The sequence below is a fragment of the Salminus brasiliensis genome, chromosome 4, assembly GCF_030463535.1.
Source record: "Salminus brasiliensis chromosome 4, fSalBra1.hap2, whole genome shotgun sequence".
Classification (NCBI taxonomy): domain Eukaryota; kingdom Metazoa; phylum Chordata; class Actinopteri; order Characiformes; family Bryconidae; genus Salminus; species Salminus brasiliensis.
In genome coordinates, this window is record NC_132881.1 from 28,753,717 (window position 1) to 28,770,866 (window position 17,150).

At 41.6% G+C, this 17,150-nt stretch overlaps 1 protein-coding gene across 3 annotated transcripts in view; it reads left to right on the forward strand.

Annotated features, from left to right (window-relative positions):
- The window catches only part of marchf8 (membrane-associated ring finger (C3HC4) 8), a 108,261-nt gene that overhangs the window by 25,841 nt on the left and 65,270 nt on the right, over window positions 1–17,150 (forward strand). For all 3 annotated transcript variants that reach the window (XM_072677888.1, XM_072677886.1, XM_072677887.1), the window contains exon 2: window positions 848–1,041. In XM_072677888.1, coding sequence (XP_072533989.1) covers window positions 937–1,041 — 105 coding nt within the window. In that variant the 5' untranslated portion in view covers window positions 848–936. The remainder of the gene's footprint in view (window positions 1–847; window positions 1,042–17,150) is intronic.

Sequence of the window (17,150 nt, forward strand, 5' to 3'; positions counted from 1 at the left end):
GGTGGCTGCCACGGCGACTAAAGGGGAGAGATTTAATTGCTGTCAAGGCAGCAGCAGATGGTCGCAAAGGCAGAGAGAAACGTGGGCTATTTTTAAGTGGACTTTTATGATTTCTCAGCATGGGTTGAGCACTTACTTCTCTTCTGAATAAATGTCTCATTAAGCGACTAAAGGGAAAGGGCTTATAATTGGTGGTGCTGCACTACAGAGCTCAGGAACGCCAAGACACTAGGTCAGTCACTGCAGTCGGCATACCGCGCCGTTTCATCTCATCACGAACACTCTTAGTTATTTGTAAGTCTACAAGGCTAGGCAGCACCATTAGCTGAGAAATGTTGGAGTGTGCACGCTGGAGGTATTAAGAGCCCTGTCGTGATAACACATTATAATAGCGATTGTTTCGGCTGAAGCGATTTGCAATTAATGGAGATTGCACTTTTCAGCACGTACAGCAGTCACGTGCCCCTGCATGGAAACACCTTTCCATCCATTGGGACACTCGGTGGGAATGAGTCGAAGCACTCAGTCAACATATGAGGGAGATCTCAGATATTTCTGACTGTCGTTTGCAGACTGAGGCTGTTCTAAAGGAATGCATTAATTTTGCGTTTTGGTGAATTGCTAATTGAAGCCCTCATGACTTCTCCTTTTTTGTGAGAATACCTGACCATGATGTTGTTTTTAGTCTCTCTCGCTCTCTTGACCATTCTGTCCGTCCCATTCACTTTTTCTCTCTCGTTTTCTCTGTTTCTCTTTCTCAATCATTCTATCGCTCATTCTCTCTCTATCTTCCTGTCTCGTTCCATCTTTATCATTCTGTCACTCACATTTTCTTTCTCTCTCTCAGGTTTGGATTAATGGTTCTCTCCACCATGCTGATGGTGGTGGTGGGCTGGCTTCAGTTTGCGTGTGTGTGAGCTCCACTGGCCCGCTGGGATGAACATGCCACTGCATCAGATCTCTGTCATCCCCCGGGATGTCACTTCCTCCAGGGGATCTGGCAGCAGCGGAAAGGCCAAGGACAAGGACCGGGACAAACAGGTGAGCTCCAAAAGCTCTCTCTCTCTACCTGTACCACCCCCTTCATGAGGCTTCAACCTGTTGGTCCTTTCAGGAGGGCAGCAGAGTGGAAAACTTGTGGCTCATATATTCTCACACTACTCGACGGATCACCCAGTTTCTTTCCACACTGTGGTGTAACCCCTCAGTTTCAAGATTTGGCTGCAATTAAGGAAGTAGGTGAACCAGAGGAAGTCAAACAGGAGGGAGGGGGGGGGGGCAGGGGTGGAGACGATTTCCAGTAAGAGAAGTCGAGCAGGATGACTGGGCGAAACAATGTGATGAGAAGTGCAACTCCAGACTGTCGTACTGTATTCGCATTTTATTATTATAAATTATAAATAAATATTATTATATATTATTATAATATTATATATTATGCATGTGCATGTGCATTACAGCAATAATAAAGTTGTTCATAGAAAAGGTTGAATGTTTGCAGTTTGCTGACACTGAATGACCTGGGACAGCTTATGCATTTCAATGGGTAATTTGAATTCAGTTGTATGAATTGGACTATTGGACTGTACATATAATCAACTGTATTTCTAGATTTCTATTTAAATTTACCTACTAATATACATAATATTGGATATATGGAAATGCATTTTGGTTGCTTTTGTGGCACTATTGTAAGCTAAATTTATTTAGCAGTGGTCACTGTTTTTGTGACATTTACCCATGCATATTGCCTAAACCAGTGGTCATTCAAAGGGTGAAGGTTTGCTCAATTGTCACTCCTGATTCAGAGCAGCTTAACATTTGCAGGTATTGTTAGACTGACAGTTTAACACTTTTTGAAGGACTTATTAAAAATGTGCTTTGTGTTCAGTGTTTGTCACCCTGTGAGCAAACTGAACTTTGCATTTTTGTAAAATATTTTATGCATTTTATTTTTAAAAATACTGCAGGATTGGACAGAAGCCACGTAAACCATCTGAGCTAATGTAGACCCATCATCCCAGAATTTATTGATTCTCATATAGGCATTGTAATATTAAACAGCTTTATTTAACACATTTTATTTCATATTGTGCGGACCTACCACTTCTTATTGTGATTCTACATTGGGTACATATTCAATACGTGACAAAAGGACTTTTTATGGTGCATTCACATACAGTGTCTCCATTACAATTATTTAGTTACTGCGTGTAACAGTATAAAATTATTACTGTGAACCAGCACTGGGTTCCAAAAACTTGGTTGATGGCGGATAACTTGCTGAAATTTGTATGTGTGTGTGACTCATTTCAGGTCTGTTACTGGAAAGACAGATAATTATAAACTTGTGGTTGGTCATTTCGAGACAGAAAAATCGGATGTGAAAAAAAAGAATACGTTAGATGAGCCTGGGTGGTCAAGTCCAACCCAAAGACGGCTTCAAATTCTGCCCTACAGCTGTTGAAGCTGAAGAATAGTGCCTGCAATGTAACTGTAGTCTTAGACGTCTTGTTTTGCCGTCTTGTTTTGTTGTCCAGAGCAAGCCTGAAACGACAGCTTCAGAAAGCCTGTCTGCTTTCCCCCACCAAAGCTGTAGAATGTGGGTTAAGATGGGGGGATTATTTCCCTGCAGAGGCTGTGTGGTGGTGTGTGGAGTCATTAAGCCTACAGCCCTGTTGAGTTGCCCGCTGGGCTGGGCTCATCTCTGTGGCGTAATGACAGATAAGGACGTGTCAGGTCCGCATTAGGCCAGATGTTGTTGTGCAGTATCGGGACTTGAGCTGCTGACTGGCCGTCTTATCGACTGACAGCACTGTGGGCTGATGTGCGGTGTTTCTGTGGATTTTCTTTGTTTGAGGATTGCAGGATTTTTTTTTTTTTTTTTTTTGCTGAGTCACTGGTTCATAACTCCACTGCCGTGTGTTTGAGCTCAATATTTGCCCACCTTTTTCCCTTCTGCTTTTGCGGCTAAGAGTGAAGAGCATTCAGCTGTGCCTTCTGTTCTAGTCTTGCAGATTGTTTGAGGAAGGTGATTGGAGGATGACACTAATAAGCGTGCTGTCAGTGGCCGGCTCCGGGGCTGCCAGCGCCTGTCTCAGCAGAGTCGGAAACGGAGATGGGCCTTTTTCTTTGCCTGAACGGACTTAAGTAGAAGGAAGTAAATACAGGCATGTCAGTCAGTGCTCATTGACTATTTCAGAGAGATCCGTTTCTGCAGTTTACAGCTTTAAATAAGCTCTACATAAAGAGCTGAGTAGCAGTATCTAAAGAACTGGTGGTGTTCCTCAGTGTACAGTGCCAGTCCAAAGGTTTAGACTCAAACTCCAAACAGCTGCCATTAACATGTAAAGGATCAGTTTCGGATTTCACTTGGCAACATTAAAAAAAGCCCGAAACCCAGAGCGCCCTGTGATTGGATTAGGTGGTCAGAGGTGCATCCTTACCACATTTAACACAAGTGTAAAAGCAATGTGTTTTTCATATCCAGATGCAGGATAAGCAAAACGCCAAGCGGAAAAAATGTCTATCAAGGAAGTTAACAAGTGTGGATCCTGGTTTATCATTCTCTGTCTGTTAAACACTCTATGTCTTTTCCTTGATGTTTGTGGACATTCTTGTGTTTATTTACCAGTAAATAATCGATCACAGCTGGCAGTATTACAGAGTGTGTTCCCTTGCGGTTAAAACAGTCATTTTCTGATGGAGTTGTAAGGCTGCCTCTTTTGTTCTATCGTGGAAACCCCCGACCTTTCCTTAGAACCATTCATGATCTCCCGGAGCTGCACTATCTTATGGGCTACAGGAAGTAAAATGGAAAGGATGTATGTGTTGCTTTTTACAAGGTTAAATTGGATCTCATCTCGTCACACTGAGGAAGTATCCTCTTACCCAGGGGTTAGCAGCTCTGGTCCTGAATGGCCAGATTCCTGCACAGTTCTGGGCCTTTTCTGCTCCAGAACACCTGATTTAACCCTGTTAATTGCCAGGTTTAGTTGGTCTGTTGGAGAAGGGAAATCAGCAAATGGTGCTGGATTCTGACCCTCGTCGCCCATCGCTGCTTTAATGCAGGTTATCATCCCTAGTGGCAGGGATGATAAATCTAGTTAACTAGATTTTTTTCCATCGACAAAAGGCAGCCTATTGGTCACCCTAATGGAACCAGTCTAACCAGGAAAGGCCCTGCCGGATAAGTCCCGCCTCTTGCAATCGTGGCACGAAACCTTGATGGAAATGAATTATAATAACATTTTTAACAAACTTGCCCTTTTCCCCCATGTTGTATGTGCAGAACTGTGGGTAACTGATGGCTGTATAGGAAGAGTCCTTCACTGTGGAACAGTCTTCTGTGATGTAGCAGCTGAGAAATTCATCCTACCTTGGCTGCAGCCCAGGCTTTAGAATGCAGGTACTGTTCTGCGCAATGTAGTGATCACCTGCTGCTGTTTCCACTCAGGAGGAATAGTTGGATCAGGTGTGTTTTGAGCAGGAGAAACACAAAATTGTGCAGAACAGAGGGAATTCCAGGACCAGGGTTGGGAACCAAACTTCAAAAAACCCAACCCCTAGAATTTGTAACTGATTTGTAAAAAGCTGTCATAAATATAACAGTCCCCTCCCTGTCCCTGTATGACTGACAGTGATTTTGACAAAATATGATAAATGAGACTCTCAAAAGAGACTGAAGGGCATGAGGAAAATATTTGAATGTATCATTTTGTACTTAAGTTTTTTTTTTTTTTTTTTTTTTTGCATATTAAAGTTGTAACCCCTTTCTTTATTTACTGCTTAATTATGTGTCATTTTATTTCACTTTGTATATCTTCATTATTATTCTGAATTGTAGAAAATGGTGAAGACCAAAGGGGACTTCTCCATGAGTAGCTGTGTCTGTGCTTTTGGCTTCTGATGCAAGCACATTATGTAGTGCCATATTTTTCATGGTTCGTTTGCCAAGCGACACTGTTTTGACCCTTGCCCCACTAACTGCCATGCTCTTGTCGGAATGTGTTGATTGTCACAGCACTGGCTTGTTTCGGTTTGGGCTCAGCTCTCTCTCTCTCTCTCTCTCTCTCTCTCTCTCTCTCTCTCTCTCTCGCTCTCTCTCGCTCTCTCTCGCTCTCTTTCTTCCCCCCGGTCCACACAATACATGCTAAGACGATCTGCTGCCCAAGTAGTGCTTTGTGTGGACATGTACAATAGAGCTTTGGGCTCAAGTACTGTTGTCAGCCCAGGTGCTTTTGAGTGGGCCCTTTCATTGTCTGTGAAGTAAAATGAGTCTTCTGAAAACGTGGCTTAGTTTAACTAGGCTCAGCCAAAACAGAGTTCCATTCAGTTTGCCATTTTTGGCTTTAAGGCTCTCACTGCGAGGGTGGAATTTACACAGCGGAGACTGAAAGTGAGTATTAGTCATTGAAACAGAGTAATCAAACAGGTATTGTTCCCAGCTTGGATCGTGTGCAGGAACATAATGACCACAATCTATCAAAACCTCTGGCAACAGACAAGTGTGCTGTATTTAGATTAAGCTTTTGATTCTTCAGCATTCATGTTGTTCATGCTTCAGTTAACTGTTATAGTGAGTGTTTTCACCTTATCAAGAAAATGTGTGAATCGACACTCCACATATTGATGGATTTGTACTGTTTCTTTATTAACGTATATCAAAAATGCAGTTAACTAATAATGTTTCTTGGTCAGACCTGAATCTGTAGCAAGTGTTTGTCAAAGTTGATCGTCCTTCCAAGGAGAAATGTGAGTGCAAAAAAAGTTTGACAAAGATTAGCTTTCCTAAAAGCCCAGCTGCCCATTTTACTTTCAGTTTTAGTTTGATCTAGGCTTGGGTATTCGCTGTAAAGAACTCAGATTGGTTTAGCCCCATATAACACTATGGTCTCAGCTCTGGCTTAAGGCTAGAATATGCTTCTTCCCGAAGCGAGCCAAGCATATTGTCAGCTGCCCTTAAGCCAACATTATTGGACAGCTCAGTGCGCTTGGAGAAGAACATTTTAATTGTTTTGTTACATCAGCTTTGAATCTTTGAAGGTAGGCAATAGGAGTGTGGTGTATGTGTAGCGAAACAGCAAGGTATGAAGGTCATGGTTCTGTGCATGGTATGGCAAATATCGATCTCCTTTATTCCTTATCTATCACTGTTCTCCCCTCTTGGGTTTAAAACAACAGAGAAATAACATTTTCACATCATGAAACCATGTTGCATTGGATCAGGACGATGTATCAGTGTATGTGTGTGTCTGTGTGTTCGTATGGAAACACACTGAACATACTAACGTTTACACTTAACTGCTTAATTAACTACAGGCTGTATTGGCAACCTTTTGAGGGAATGCGGCACCAGGTGGAACAAGCTGCACCTTGCACAACTGTCTGATTTAATTAAATGAAAAGAATACTAAGTCCAAACCACCCCTTATATTGCACCACACTGTAAGGTCCAAACCATGGTGCGAACACAGTTGTGACTTTTGTTTACCATTCAACTTTAGTGTGATGATAGTGTCTAATGAGCCTATTTTTATTTTGATGTTCTACATTGGTCATGAGAATTGGCCAGCATTTTGTGTCAAGTCATTTTTGAAGTTGTGAGTTGTTAAATTATGTCAATGTTACTGATAAATATTAAATTATTTAATTGTTAACCAGATATTTAACTGTTAAATGCCCAGAACAGTAGACACAACAAAGCTTTACTCATGACAATCAAACCGTTTGACTAAAATCAGGCCGTTTTCTTCTCACCAGTAACCAGCCACATGTGAAACTGTTATTTGAGTCTTGACTCAGAAACCAGTATCACATGTTTTTCCATTACAGGGTGACACTATGTTGCTGAAATGCGCTGTGATTAGCCGTTCTAGATAATTAGATCATTACAAATTCCAGGAAAAATTGTATGAAATGCCACATTTTTGTCACGGTACTGCTGTACATGTAGTTGACTATTCCTTTCACCTGTGGCTGGATGGAAAAGCACAGCTGGAGGGCGCAGACGTTTCCCTTGCTCTACCAGCATGCAGATGAGTAAAGAGTGACTGCTGGCGCTCAGTCAGAGAGAGAGAGAGAGAGAGAGAGAGAGAGAAAGAGGGAGCACAATCCATCTGCCTGTTGCAGACAACTCCTCTTCTGTGTGTCCGCAAACCCCCCTTCCCCTTTTCCCTCTGCTTTAGATTCAGCGTCAGCTGCCTTTCACGCACAGAACGCTCCCAAATGTTCCGAGCCGAACAAGTGGCCCAAATGTCATGTATACGGGGGAGTGCTCGCGTAGCTTTTGCTGCTCATTGATTGCCTCATCGCATGCATACAGCCGTGACGGAGAGAACAGCTCCTTGTAAATAAATCTGAATTCATCATGAGCCGGTGGTGCAGCCCCAGTGCGCTGTGATACATATTGATGGTAGATTTCTGACCTTACTGCCTTGATTAGTTTTGTGTGATGCAGAACGTTTGAAGTGGAGTGGATCACGCGTTGCTCGGGTTGGACACGTCTAAAGCGCTGAGCAGAGCACGGCTCTTTAAGAGTGCTGGAAAAGCATAGTTTTGCTCCAGAAAGATCCAGCTGGATCAAACGCTGACCTTCAGAGCATGCACACGCCCTCTACTTTGAAGAAGACTTTGGTTTTGATGTTCATCTAAGAGAGAGCAGTTTAGACAGCCCCGCGTATGTCCAAACAGCATCTTTACACGCACATACACACACTTCAATGAACCAGTAAGATGGAAAATAGTGTGAGTGTGTGTGTGAGTGTGTGTGTGAGTGTGTGTGTGAGTGTGTGTGTGAGTGTGTGTGTGAGTGTGTGTGTGAGTGTGTGTGTGAGTGAGTGTGTGTGAGTGTGTGTGAGTGTGTGTGAGTGTGTGTGAGTGTGTGAGAGTGTGTGAGAGTGTGTGTGAGTGTGTGTGAGTGTGTGAGAGTGTGTGAGAGTGTGTGAGAGTGTGTGAGAGTGTGTGTGTGTGTTTTTTTTTTTTTTTTTAATTTTTCCAGTTAAAAAAAAAAGAAAGAGGGGAAAAAACTATGAACCATGCCAACATTCTTGGCTGTAATAAAATTCGATCTTGCTCCTGGCTGATAAGGCTGATGGTGACTGACCGAATGGAACAGAAGGACCAGGAGGTTGATCCTGTTCTCTCATTCTAGCATGCGTTCCAACATCTCCATTAACTCCATTAATTAATTGTGCAGACAATCAAGACTTTCTTAAAGAGTACATCCACCCTCAGTATCGGCAGATCTCCCTTTTGGCACATTTGAAAACATTGGCACATGAGGGGGTAGAAAAACAAGCGTACAGGTCGGGGTTTAGCGAGGAGCCAATCACAGGCTTTTCTGCTTTATGCATTGCAGAGGCCGCCAGCGAGAACCTTCTGAAGGGTGCCGCCATCCGCTATGTAATTCAGGGGGGGGGGGGAAAATCCTCTTTTTCATCACCATTTGAGGTGGAGTTACACACCCAGCAGAACCGATTATTTTGCCACTTGGGGGCGCACTAGACAGGTTTGGAACTGCAGGATTGATCAGCATCAAATAGTTATTGTTGGACAAATGAAAAAACTTGTTTTAACAAATGGTTACAAAGCATATGTACACTATACGGACAAACACTCGGAACACTTATGAACATTACATCTGCAGGAGCTTTTATTACCTCCCATTCTAAATCCATAGGCATCAGTATGGAGTTGTAGCTACAACAGTAGACTTTAAGCACTTTTTGAGTTAGCAGAGCAGAGCATTGGCAACGTTTAAGCCCTATGCACCTTGTAGCGCGTGCTGCCACTTTGTGGCCAAGTTGCTGTGGTTCCTAAACGCTTCCACTTTTCAGTAATCCCCCTCACAGTTGATGGTAGAATATCTAGGAGGGAGGACATTTCACAAACTGATGGTGGCATCCTTTCTCACAGTACTACGCTCAAATTCAGTGAGCTCTTTAAAATGACACGTGCTTGATTTTATATACCTGCAGTGGTACTGAATGAATTTAGTGGAATTCTGTGATTTAAGAGGTGTGTCCAATACTTCTGTCTTCTAGGCATTCTAAAATGTATGCTAATTATGGGAGTAGTGTAGTTATTAGTGAAAATAACTGAATTGTGGGTTAAGTCTCTCTTCTTTTTGTTTTTGGCCCCTGGAAAGCAAGACCACTTTGGATCTCCATAGTGTCCAAATTGTTCCTCTGCAGGCTTTTGCCTTGCATTTAATGTTCCTGAATGGAAATGCTGTGCAAATAAAGCCCGCCAGCCTCGCAGCACTGTAAAACAATGTCAGGAAAGCCATCAGGCTGCTTGAGGGAGGATGTGTTCTGCGCGGCGACAGGGTTTTAACGCCTGCACTATCGTCCCCGGGCACTTTTAAGCTTCGTCAACACTCTAATCTCTTAGCTAGAGAAGGAGAGTGAGTGTGCGAGACAGAGAGGTGCCATTTGATTTCTGACATACCAGGCGAGCCACAGCAACGCAAACTCCCCGTTTGACATTAGCAATGCTATCGCCACTGCTCAGAGAATGTGCTCGGCACTGTTTATGGGGAGGGGGGGGCAGACACATCTGAAAGCTTTATTTGCGTGAACCACCGACATGATGGGCGTAGTCAGACTTTTGCGCATGGGAAGCACCTGCACACCACATTTTTAGACTCCTCGCTTATCACAGTTTTAGCTTGAGGTTTCTTCCCTTTATGAGCAAATGCTTTTGGCCTCTTGCAACAAAAGACCTGCTTTGAAAATGTGCAGGTGTTCTGGCCGCATGACTGAAAGGCCTGATTTGGCGAGAGCTGGAGGGGGAAAAATACCTTTTCCACAAAGGCTGAAAATACTTCAGTGTACACTACCATCCTAGGAAACTGCCGATTCATGTGCCCTAGGTCACACTATTTGTGACATGCATGTGATCTGCGTGGGCATAGATGGTCATGAAAGCAGCCCTTTTTTAAAACCACAAACCACACAGTTGCGTTCAATGTTTGGCTGCTACTTCAGATGACTCGACAGACTAGGGCGGCTGTAATCTGGGCTGACCCACTTCTGTTGGAGCTGGAGCAGATTGCGCATGGCTCCTCTTGGTTTTGAGGTAGCCCTCAGAGGGATTGGCACGAGCTGATCAGCTCAGAGCCAGAGGCTTCAGGACATGGACAGGCTCGTACACACAGCTGCAGGGCTCCCTCAGGGTTTAAGCCAAGCCTCAGGCCCTCCTTTACTGTACTTCTCGGAAGACTGCCACCACTCCTGCTGTAGCCTATGGGGAACTCTCAGATTTGGATGGACAGGTTTGAAGCGAATGCTTGCCAGATATTCTGCAGGATTTGAACGTTGGCGGTTTGTAGCTAGCTATATTAATGATGCTGTATTAAAAGGAAAGATAGATGGACTCCAGTGTGTGTGGTAAATGTCTTTAAGGTTTTAGGTTCAAGCTTTTGCTTTGTTCTATCATTAGCTTAAATGTAGATGATGTTAGGAGATGAAGAGGACAAGATGTAGAGAAAAAAAACTGCTATTCAAGCACGACCCCGTACTTTGTGATTTTGACTTAATTCGTTGAGTTGCATAAGCACTGGCAATAATGTAGAAATGCTCAAAAAAAGGCATATTGTGTATCTCACTAAGAATATTGTTTGCAATACAATAACAGATTGAAGATATGTTACATTGGCTAATTGTATACAATAGCTTTTTTGAATAGCATTTTTTAAATTGACTGTATTGTATGTTTTTCAACTTTATTAATCCTCCAATTAAACAAAATTACACGATTAACATCATAAATGTCTTTAAATTTCTTTCTTATTTTTTAGAAATCATTTTCAGGTACTTTTACCTGACTGCTGACCCCTGATACAGACTGTTATCAGTTCATGATCAGTGCAAATAATGTCTTACTAGGTTTCTGCTGGGCTGCTAATGATTTATTGATGATTTCTCATGAACAAAATACACACCTACGGCATTTTTACTCGCAAAAAGTAACTAAAAATGGAAAAAAACAAAGACAATTGTGATCTAGACTTCACTGTGTTTCACACTTAAGACTACCCAGGAAATTCCCTGTTACTGTACTGGTTCTCGTGCACCAGCAATGGCGTCTTGTGCAAGAAAGATTGAAATGTTTTGGGTTATTTTGTCTTTTTTTTTCTTTTTTGTTTGTTTGTTTTACAGCAATGTCTTGGATACTCATAGTACTGATAAAGATTTGGTGTTTGACCTGCACCAGCTCTCATGTTCTTCCTTTCCTCAGTGTGTCTGAAAATGAGTTAAAATGGTCACAAAGAGCTTTAACCAGTGCAGTGCTGCTGTGCACTCCAGGACAGCATATGTACACCTTTTGGCTAGTGCACCACTTTTGCTGGTGTACCGTTTGATAATGTTTCTACAAGTCATAAGCAGCGTTCAAGGTCAGTGCCATTAATTGCCCTTGCACAGCTTTGCTTGATGCCCGATCGGCTTCGGAACGTAAGCCTTTGTGGGTTGTATTTATGAGGAGCCAGACGGCCAGACAGAAGATCCCCTGAAGCTCCCTATAGATCTGACACGGCCACTTGAGACCTGAAGTGTTGAAAAACATAATTAAATTTAGAGTGGAGGACACAATGCTCCAAGCCTCCGGGCAGTGAAGCTGGGCTGGGAAATGACTTTAAATACACATTGTTGTATTAAATTTTTATACCATAGGCCTAGCAGTAGTCCTTCATTTTGTGGTAATTAGCTGAAATCCTGCTTGTGCTCTGAGAAGTGAAATTGTAATGGGACAGGAGGTAGAAACAGGTTGTGTAAATAAGCTCATTGCATGATTACTTCTGTGGTCATTTATTTGTTTGCACTAATGGAAACACTGTATGTTTGCAATTGTTTTTGTGTTGATGTGTTTGCTACTGTGGACCCTGAGGCATCAGATGTTTAGACTGCAGCAAGCTGAGGAAGAAGCCACGTCTGTGGCTTTTTATCGGTCCAGACATTCGTCAGTAGTGAGCTGTGAAAATACCAATATTGTTGTCAGTACGGGTCCTCTAAGTTGTCCATCACTCTGTAGGTGTGCTGCTTTACTGCTTCTCTCTCTCTCCTGGGCTAACTGTACCCATTAACAGCCCACTTACTGTGCCCTGAGCTAAGAAGCTTCTGCTCAGATTGTGATTGGCACAAACTGTTTAAAAAACATAAGAACACAGTGAAGAACTAGGGGTGCAAATGCGCTGTTGTTGGTTATCATAATTAGTAGAATTTTGGCCTTGGCCGTTTTTTTAATGTCTATTGATTTATCGTTCCACTAGTCAGATTTGTGTATTGAGTGTACGTTTTAAGGCTGTGTATTGGCCTGGTGATATATGATTCCATATATTGTAATTATATTGCGATTAAAAAAAAAAAAAAAAAAAAGGTAGAATAAAAACACCCTTATATCCAAAAACATTGAGTCAAATTTAAATGTGGGATCTGAGTACAACACCAGAGATCTAGCAATCTTTGCTTAAATACTACACAAACTGAACCACTGTCTTGCCACCAATCTTTCCATGTGAACTATTAATTAATTATAGTGTTTTTTTTTAATTTTTTTAGAATTGGTCCAGTATTGCAAAAAATAATAACCTAGTACTGCTGAACTGTAATAATATATATTGCAATACTACAATATTTTCTTACACTCGTAGTAAATAGTATGAAAATAATTCTGACTCAAATCAAACTAATTGACTTGAGAAATTCTAGATTTTATGTCAGAATTCAGTTATTTAATTTTCTAAAATCCTAAATCGTATCAAATTATGGTTGTTAGAAAAGGTCAGGGAGTTCAGAGATTTATACCTCATAAAAGTTGAAATAGCATAGTTTGAAGAATGTGTTGTTATTGTTCAGCTACACCCCCCCCACACCCCGCAACAGTGGTTTGTTAGTGGAGCCATTAGCGGAGACATAAGCTAAACTGGACGATGATGCGCTTTAATTAGCCCTGAGGCTTAATTTTCGCTGTGTGTGGCCCACCCTGCCTGCTTTAAGTGTTGACCAGTGAATGTTTGGCATGGAGCCAGAGGAACTGCCTCTCCCGGGCCTGGTGAAGCTGAGGATGTGAAGATAAGCGCTAGATAAACATTAGTCACCACCTCTTCTCTGCTGGGGCCGATGTCCAGGACTGCCTTCCTCTTCCTCTCCTCCCTGCCTAGCCTCTGCTACGCTTTGAGTGGCGCCTAATTAATGGTGACATGTTGATTGCGGTTCTTTAGACACCCACGGCCTGGATGATTCACTCGCCTGGAAATCAATTGCTGCATTCCTGAGCGATTTTTAGAGAGGTTCTGCCAAAGTGGGGGAAGACTGAGGAGCTTTTAGTTCTGCCATTCTTCTCCGTGAACTTCAAACGTGTGTGAGAGTGTGTGAGAGCAAACTCTGAGCATGGTCCATCATTTTCTCAGTGCAGAGCTATCATTAGCCTTTCTAAGTAAGCAGATTAGATTTGTTTAAGGTCCTGAAGTACGTAAATGTTACAGTGTCAACAGCTGGTAATGATGTATCCTATTCGTGAGCAGTCAGCTTGCCCTGAAGGAAGGACAAATTGCTATTTAGGACATGAGCTAAATGAAGAATGTCAGATTCTTCTCTTCTGGCTGAAATACAAGGGATCCTAATATCCACCCATAAGTATGTTTCACCTTCAGTCGTGGTTAAGGACATTCACTGTTGAGACTTTGAGTTTGGTAAACCCTGCTGAATAATCCAGCTCAGTTTAGCTGGTTAGACCGGGTAGCTAGTGTTGGTTTCATCAGTTTGGTCAATCTGGCTCTACTAGTTGGTCAGCTAAACCATCATGTGCTATGGCCAGGTTAACCAGTTGGATCATGCATTGATCATATTATGGATTATCAGCACCAGCCTTACCAAGGTAACCAACTGGTTTACCAGTTTAGGATATATGATGGCTTAGCTGGTCTACTAACATTACTGGTTTGTAAGTACAGCTTAATGTGACTAGATTTACCAGCATGATTAGATTTACCAGTATAACCAGCTGGTAAACCACTTGATCAGCATGCTATATATTGTAGCCTAGTGCAACCAATGTGATCAATGTGATTAGACCAGCACGAATCTAGCTGATTGATGACCATCAAGGACCAATGTAAAGTATCTGAAACCAGCTACCAACTGAAGGTGAGATTAGCTTAATTATACTTTGAACTCTCTGATCTCTGCCCACAACTGCATATAATTATTGCAAACATCATGTCTGTTCTGGCTTAAAACAAACAATCAAACAAATCCAAGAAAATCAGCTATATACAAACCACATTTCCATAAAAGGTGGGATATTTTTATTATGCAATAAAAACAAGAATCTGTGACATGTTCATTTTCTTGAAACCTTTGTTCGATTTGGAAAAGTATAAAGAAATGATTTTCTTTTTTACCTGACCAACTTAATTGTTGTTTTTAAATGAGCACATTTTGAATTTAATTCCAGACGCTCATTTAAAAAAACATTGGGAGAGAGAAAAAATAAGAGTAAAAAACAGACAAGTTATTCAAGTTACATGTTTGAAACCTTCCACAATAAGCAGATGAATTGATGACAGATGAAGGTATCATGACTGGGCATAAAAGGAGATTCTAACAAAGGCTCAGCAGTGATGGGTCATGGATCAACACGTTGTGCCAACCTTCATGAGAGAATGGTCCTTCAGTTCAAAAGAAACTTTTCTCATTGCAAAATTGCAAACGTCTGCCGAATCCAAAGAAATCTGTGTAGAGCAAGGCTTTGAAGCCACTGTTGAATGGGCATGGCCTTCAAGTCTTCAAACAGCATTGCATCATGCTACTGTGATGAAGCCACATGAGTTTTGAAGTATTTTAGAAAACTATCACTTAACATGCTGCATCAAGACATGTAGACTGGAACTCTGTTACACAAAGGGCAGAAATGCCAGAGAGTTCTCTGGGCCTGAGCTCATCTCAGATGGACCAGAAGACAGTGGAAAGGTGTGCTGTGGTCAGAGGAGTCTGCATTTCATCTGCTTTATCAGGAATACCCCCTAGAGTTATCTGTGCAAGACCACTAAACGGGCCATCCAGACTTTTGGCAAGATCTGCCATGGTATGGAAGTGCATGACTGCTTATAGCAAGAGTGACTTACATATGTGTAAAGGTACCATTTGAAGCTTATATTGAGAATTCAGAGTGAAATGCTGCCATCAATGTGACATTTTTTATGTCAGCAAGACAGTACCAGGCCTCATTCTGCTTCCATTACAACAGCGTGGCTTTGTAGACACCACACGCACATGCTTGACTGGCTTGCTTCGAATCCAGATCTGTCTCCTGCAGATGATTTATGGTGCGTAATATTAGAAGAGGTTTAGACAACGTCAATCATGGCCGTGTTACACGGATTAAGTCTCGTATTAAAGACGAATGGGCAAAAATTTCACTTGCAGCATTCTTGGTTTCCATAAGATAGGAAAGGTGATGCAAGCAGTGGTAAACATTTTTATTTTTATTGCTTTTAACAAAATGTCAAAAACTTTCCAGAAATGGGGTTTGTAGTAGCCCTAATTTACCATGATGTAATTTGCACAATGCTTATGGTCAATGGTTTACTTTTATTTAGCATTGGCAACATAAGTGTGGGACCAGTCTGGAATCTCTGGACGTACATCAGGAGTATAAACTGGACAGGGTGCCATTTCAGAGGTTTCAGATGTTGATTTCTCTTTGCCAAAAAACTTAAAAACCGACTATTCAGACTTAATAAGAATAGGAATTAAAATGATAAGGTGATGTAACAGAGTGATGAACACCAATCATTTGAGGTGTTGCAGAAATCAAATTATATTATTATAATTATAATATTAATATATTTACTAACATGCAATTACATTGACTAGTGACTATACTGGAAATATTTTTTTTAAAAGGAGAAAATGAACAATTCGAGGTTCAAAAGAATGAAGAAATTACTGTTTTTTGTTTTTATTGCCTTTAACAAAATGTCCCAACTTTTCCAGCAATGAGGTTATTAGTGACCGTAATTTAGCACAATGTCATTTGCACCATGCTTATGGTCAGCTGTTTGCTGTCATGTGTAGTTAGCAACATAGCATTTGTGACTGAACTCTTTCTTTAAGATCTGCCTGAATGTCAGCTCAGCAGCTATCTGGCTTTGGCAGCATGTTTATCAGCTACTATATGGACAAAGGCACAATTAGGCTCTGCCAGCAGTGTGTGTGCTTACTCAGAAAGCACTGTAGTCAAGAATCATCCTTTCACACTGATGGGTGTGACGTGGCAGCTCTCTCGAAAGCCGACAGCCATACTTAGAGGTCTTGGCTCATCAAGCCCAGGATGGTTAAATCCTTTTCAATGGCTGGTGCGCGTGTGTGTGTGTGTGTGTGTGTGTGTGTGTGTGTGTGTGTGTGTGTGTGTGTGTGTGTGTGTGTGTGTGTGTGTGTGTGTGTGTGTGTTTGCGCTGAAAGGCTGTGATTCTGGTTTTAAAACACATGGTTTCTTTTGTCCTGTTAAGTCTTGTAGGGAACAAGTGAAATTTAATCTCTTTGGTGCTTTCTTTCTGTCGTGGTCGTTGGAGAGTCATGCATAGGTGTCAAATACAAATACGGGTGCGCTTCGGGCCCTTATGGAATATACAAATGAGAAAAGCAAATGGTGGATTTCTGTTTAAAGATTTTATTTGCTTAAACACTTTATATTTCAGTGTGTTATAACCACATCGTTCGCAGGGAGGTTCGTGTGATGGTTTAAACTCCATGTACATCAGCAGGTAATAAGAGTTTTTAATGCCAAGCCAGTGTATCAAGACTAACTATGGCTATATCTTAATAAATTACTTTCATAATGACTCATTGTGTTCCTTGTGTTGTTGCTGCCACCTCCATCGCCTAAAATGTGTTCCTTGTTTTCATGATTTCTGGTTTTTGTATTCTCCTAGCATTCTTGGAGAGAGGCCAACTGAAGATTTCTCACTGATCTGTTACATTTACATTGGAGTGTTTCAGACCTGACCTGGCTTTTGAATGAGGTGTAATGCACTTATACGAGTAATACAACATATAGGAGTGGTTCTAAATTGCTATGGACTGAAAAGGTGTATACGTACGTGTAAATGCATTGGTTCTAATGAGAGCACAAAAAAAAAAAAGATT